We start from the raw sequence: 5,504 nt of genomic DNA, 5'->3' as shown, positions 1-5,504 counted from the left end.
TCAAGAACTGGAGTGGCTCTTCAAATTGCTCAATGGACTTAAGCTGGAATTTCCCACTTTAGTGGTACCCTAGGACGGCCACATAGCTAAAAATCTCGTGAGTGTAGGAAGAATTGACAAATGAGATGTTCTTCAACCTAGACCTCCATGAAGACATAGGAAACATGGAAAGAGGATTTCCCTACGATTCATGTGAAGACATAGAAGAGGAGAAGGCTAAAGCAAGCTTGGAAGGTTAATGGCTTGCTATGGAGAATAACTCTAAATAAGCTCCTAGTCAAAGAGAAGATAGCCAAGATTCTTAAGATTCCCCCATTTTGTGTATGGTGCAGAAGTAAAGAAGAGACAATAATCCATATCTTCTGGGAATGCCTTGAAATCAGACTAGTTTGGAATTCTGGTAAGAGACAGATAAAGAACATCAATGAGTTCATCACCATGAGGATGGTACTTTTTGGAGACCACGCAAGAAGAGTAACCCTCAAGTACATATGGTTATGCAAAAACATTGCTATTTTTAACCCTGGTAGAAGAGCCTCCCCAACAAACGTGGTCATAGGTCTTAGAACCCAACTTGTGGCTTTCCTAAGAAAAGTAGAGAAGAGTCATTGGATACTAAAGATAATTTGTAGAAAGCTTCGCTAGATGGCAGATAGCCATGATGTGTATTGAACTACTGATATTTTAGGCTGCGTTCAGACGAGCGGTGACAGAGATATATCAAAAGGGCATGCTTTTAATGTGGCATTCCCCAAATGGCTGAGACTTCACTCCTTTTTTTGTCGGACCCACCATCTTTCTATCGACCCCTCCCCTTCAAAAGAGCCTTGGCAGTAAGAAAAAACCTCTCTTTACATTCTTGTAGCACAATATGCCTTAGGCTTCCCTGTCCACACAAAAGAGGCGGAAGGTTGGTCATGGTTTGCAGTGCTGCTGCCTCAGTTTGAGCCCAGCCTCACTTTACTAATGGGAAACGTCCACACATTATCAAAAAAAGTGCGGCTAGCTAGGTTTTTGGTGCGTGGAGGCTAGCTAGGTTTTTGGTGCGTGGAGGAGCAGCTCCTGATCTTCAACAGTATAAAGGGCAAAACAATGTCCATGATTCATTTTTTCCCACATGGTGAAATGTCAAAAGCTTTTCGTGAAGGCACAGAAGAAATCGTATGCCTAATTCGTCTCTCTGAACATCCCTAATTCTTCTCTCCGAGCGCCCATGAAAGCACAGAGGAAGGTTTAATTGGAAGGGAAGCAAGCACGGGACTGCTGCAACGAACCCGCTGGTCATCAATGTCGATCCCTGGAGAAATCCAAGCGGAGGAGGAGAAATGGCTATCGCTGCAGCAGCAGCAGGGGCAGCAGCCAGAAGGGACAAGCAGAAGCAGCTGCTTCTCTGGGAGGGCCTCTTCTGCAGGCCATGGGAATGGTGGGACAACAGGCCCAACAAGAGAGGGCCCCGTGACCCCGACTTCAGACACCAGCTCTCCCGAGAGCCCCTGTGGCTCAACAGCCCCCACAAGCCCCCATGGGTTGAATCCCGCCTCCCTTCGCTCTTCACGCACGAGTGTGACACGGCTCCTGCTTCCCCTTGGCATGCCCTGTTCCATTCGCTCTGCGTGCGTGGAGAGCTGGACTCCGCCCTCCATGTCCTGTCCTGTCACTTAGCCCAGTTCCTTTCAGCTCCCCTGTGTCCTTCTATCATCCAGATCTACCTCTCCCTCCTCAAGGCCTGCGCCAAAGCCAGGGCTCCCACTCAAACTGCCCTCGTCCGCCAGCTCCTTTTGCAGCGTAACCTTGAGCTCTCTGGGTTGCTCGGCGATCATCTGGTTGTTGCTTTGGCCAATTGTGGAGCCATCGATGATGCCTTGCAGGTTCTTTCGTCTCTGCCTCAGCGGACTGTTTATTCATGGACAGCTATGATCTCTGCACTTGCCGAACACGGCAGGGGTCGTGAAGCACTTCAATTATATTATCGAATGCAAGCAGATGGTATAGCAGCAGATGAATACACTTTTGTCAGCCTTGTGAAAGCATGCATCAGCATTTATGATCTGAAAGAGGCTGGTAAACTGCATGGAGATGCAGAAAGCGCTGGATTTGCTTCAAATGTTTTTGTTGGAAGCACCCTGATTAGCATGTATGGCAAGTGTGGAAACATCTTTCAGGCCGAGAATGTGTTCAATGGGTTGCTTGAGCGCAATGCAGTGTCTTGGAATGCAATGCTGTCAGCATATGTGGACCAGGGCTTGGGAGAGAGGACCTTGTGTTTGTACAGACAAATGCAAGAGGAAGGTGTTGATACAGGTGAAGAAACACTTGTAATCACCTTCCAAGCTTGTGGTGCACTCGGAGGGAAAGAGGAAGTTCTGATACAGAAGGGGCAACGAACTCGACCATTTTATTTTGACATAGGACGAGCATTACATGCTGATGCACAAAGGGTGGGCTTTGCATCAGGCATCTCTATTGGTAGTGTACTTGTGAGCATGTATGGTAAGTGTGGAAGCCTTGTACATGCAGAGAGTGTGTTTGATTCATTCTTTGAGCACAATGTTGTGTCATGGAATGCACTGATGTCAGCATATGTGGAACAGGATCAACAAGAGGAGGCTTTACAGCTCTATAGACAGATGCAAGAGGAAGGTGTCAGTCCCATTCTGCAGACTATAATTATCACTCTTCAAGCATGTGGGATCCTAGGAGGGAAGGAACAGTTCATGCTTGAGAAGGGGCAATACTTGAACATCGGACATGCATTACATTTTGAGGTGTGTTTGAAGGGCTTTACCTCAGACAGTTTTGTAGGTAGTGCTCTAGTGAGTATGTACGGAAAATGTGGAAGTGTGCTTGAGGCCGAGCTTATGTTCAATCGCTTGGCTAAGTCAGATGTTGTGATATGGAATTCGATGATTTCAGTGTATGTTGATGAAGCCCAAGGAGAAAAAGCTTTGAGCTTGTACATGGAAATGCAAGAGAGATCTGTGCCTATGGATGATGCCACAATTATGTGTATTCTGGAAGCATGCAAACAAACAGGGTGCATAGAAACATGCAAACAGCTACATTTCAATGTAGTATTTGCAGGGTTTGATTATTGTATTTATATCGGTAGTACACTTATTAGAGCTTATGGCAGTTGTGCTAGTATGTTGGATAGTCAGACAGTCTTTGATGGGTTACCAAAGGGTGATTCCATGCTTTGGAATGCTTGCATAGCTGGTTATGCACAAAAAGGAGACACTGCTACAAGCCTGCGATTGTTTGAGGATATGCGAACAGCAGGTGTACTACCGAATTCTGGCACATTTCTCTCAGTTCTTTCTGCTTGTAGGCATGCAGGCTTTGTCAGAAAAGGTGTAGAGTACTTTACAACCATGACCAAAGAGTATGGTCTAGCTCCAAATATGAAGCATTACATTATCATGGTAGATCTCCTTGGACGTGCAGGTGAATTCAAAAAGGTGGAAGACATTCTATTGGGCATACCAATGCAGACTGATTTAAGCATTTGGTTGTGCTTGTTAGGTGCATGCCGTACACATGGCAATGTGGAGCTAGGCAAACAGGCTTTTGGCCATGCAATTACAATAAAGCCTAAGGATGCTACTGCGTATGTCTTGATGACAAGCATATATGCTGATGCTGGGCTGCACGAGTGTGCAAAGGAGGTGGAAAGGTTGAGGCAGAGGAGCTGCAGAGGGGAGGAGGGTGCAGTTGAACCTGAGCATCAGTTTTTTTCATTTGCAGAGGTCTTAAGCACTGGGCATATGTTTGACCAACGTGGAACGGTAGAAGTTGAGGAAGTTTACATGAGTTTGGAAGCTTGAGGGGCAGAGATGCACGAGAATAAAAGCACACATGGTCATGAGCATGAGGCACTAACACATTCTGTTCTACACACATAGGGAGAGCTTACCAGGGTTTGGTATCTTAGATTCACAGAGCAGCAAATAAATTGTTTGAATCTTCCATTCAAGAAGCTAGCATCAAAAGCTGGCCAAGCCAAAACGTGTGCAGCAACAAGGGTCATGCATGTATTCAATGTTAGAGATGCAACATCACAAACATATGAATTGTTCATATAAAAAGGTGTGCTCCAAAATGAGGCTTCACAGCAAGAGCATGTCTCAAACATTTCCTCTCTCGAGTGTACAATCTCATCAATAAAAAGAGTGATTTTGTAGTCACTCTTACAAGTCAACCACAGTGATTAGGCTTATCACAGTATGATATCACTATTAAAATTATGTTCCTTCTCTCTCTCTCTCTCTCTCTCTCAAACACATACACACACAAAAATCCCCCATGTTAGTGTGAAAGCCCTAGAAAGGGGTGAAAACCCATAATGGAATACAGAGGTCTAAAAAACCTTGGTTGCATACAGCTTTCTTGGCAGGAATTTTACAATAGTGAGGAGCTGCTTGGTAAAAAGTACTGTCGACAAATGAGGTAGGCCTAGATGGCCCTTATGCTTGTGAGAACCAACCAATTGAGATAATGACAAATTTAGTAAGATCCTACCAAGTACATTGCCTTTCAATTGATGTGAAATATGCATCATAATAACCTCTTGCACTTGGATCCTTGACATCTTGGAGATCAATATGACCCTACACATCTAGAGACGGATTTGACCCTATAGATTTGCCTACCATCTCCTTAGGTTGATTTTTTAAGGCTAATATTCCCAAGGGTTACCATTGCACCTTCCTATAGAAACATTGAGTCTAGATCTCTATATGCAGTCTAACCCATTACTGTTGAGGAATTTGTGAGGGACAATCTAAAAGGAGAAATATTTATTTCCTTCTATATTTGGTTCTCAACTTATACTTGCATTATGTTTGTTGCTAATGTCATTGTCCACTTGTTTGCTAGTTAGTGTAGGTTGCCTTGCGAAGCAACATAGTTGTGTATAGATATAACAAGCATTTGGATAAGGATGAGAATTGGAGTTATATGCAACAAGATGAGGTACATCCAAGTCCACATTAAGATATCTAGGGATTTCATTGCTATACTTGTAGTATGTATAATCTCTCTTTTGGAAAGGATGGAAGCCCTTTTAGGCACATTAATATTTTGTGTAACAAGTGGGCAAGGAAAGGCATGACATACACGAAATGACTAGTCGTCCATACTCCTACCATAATAAATTGATAAACAATGTCAATACCTCAATAATATAGAAAATAAAATATTTTTATGATAAAAGAATCGTGCAAAATCTTGTGCTCACCCATTGCATATGGATGTAGAGCTTGACCAATGTGACATGACAATAGCTACGAAAGAGCACCAATACATTTAAAATGTCTCTTGAAATGTTGAGTTCTATGTGTGATCATGCACACAATGGGGAAGAATTTGTTGCACCTACAGTAAGCCCTGACTATTGTGGATATGTGCAAATGTAGCAATGTCACCCCTTGGTGCTTTCTTTAAGTGCTAGATGGATTCTCCTAACTTGTATACTATCTAAGGGAAAATATTGCATATGCACATAT

At 43.6% G+C, this 5,504-nt stretch overlaps 1 protein-coding gene across 1 annotated transcript; it reads left to right on the top strand.

Moving 5' to 3' along the window:
- Positions 1–879: 879 nt before the first annotated feature.
- LOC148009668 (pentatricopeptide repeat-containing protein At2g03380, mitochondrial-like) lies at positions 880–4,783 on the top strand. Its single transcript, XM_087673059.1, has one exon. It carries the CDS (start codon positions 1,326–1,328, stop codon positions 3,822–3,824), a length of 2,499 nt encoding a protein of 832 aa, XP_087529185.1. The 5' UTR covers positions 880–1,325; the 3' UTR covers positions 3,825–4,783.
- Positions 4,784–5,504: the final 721 nt, after the last annotated feature.

This window comes from Lygodium microphyllum, chromosome 30, assembly GCF_053477565.2.
Source record: "Lygodium microphyllum isolate KBCC chromosome 30, Lygodium_microphyllum_v1.1.10, whole genome shotgun sequence".
Classification (NCBI taxonomy): Eukaryota; Viridiplantae; Streptophyta; class Polypodiopsida; order Schizaeales; family Lygodiaceae; genus Lygodium; species Lygodium microphyllum.
The sequence above is the reverse complement of the archived record's forward strand: the minus strand, read 5'-3'. Positions and strand labels throughout refer to the sequence as shown.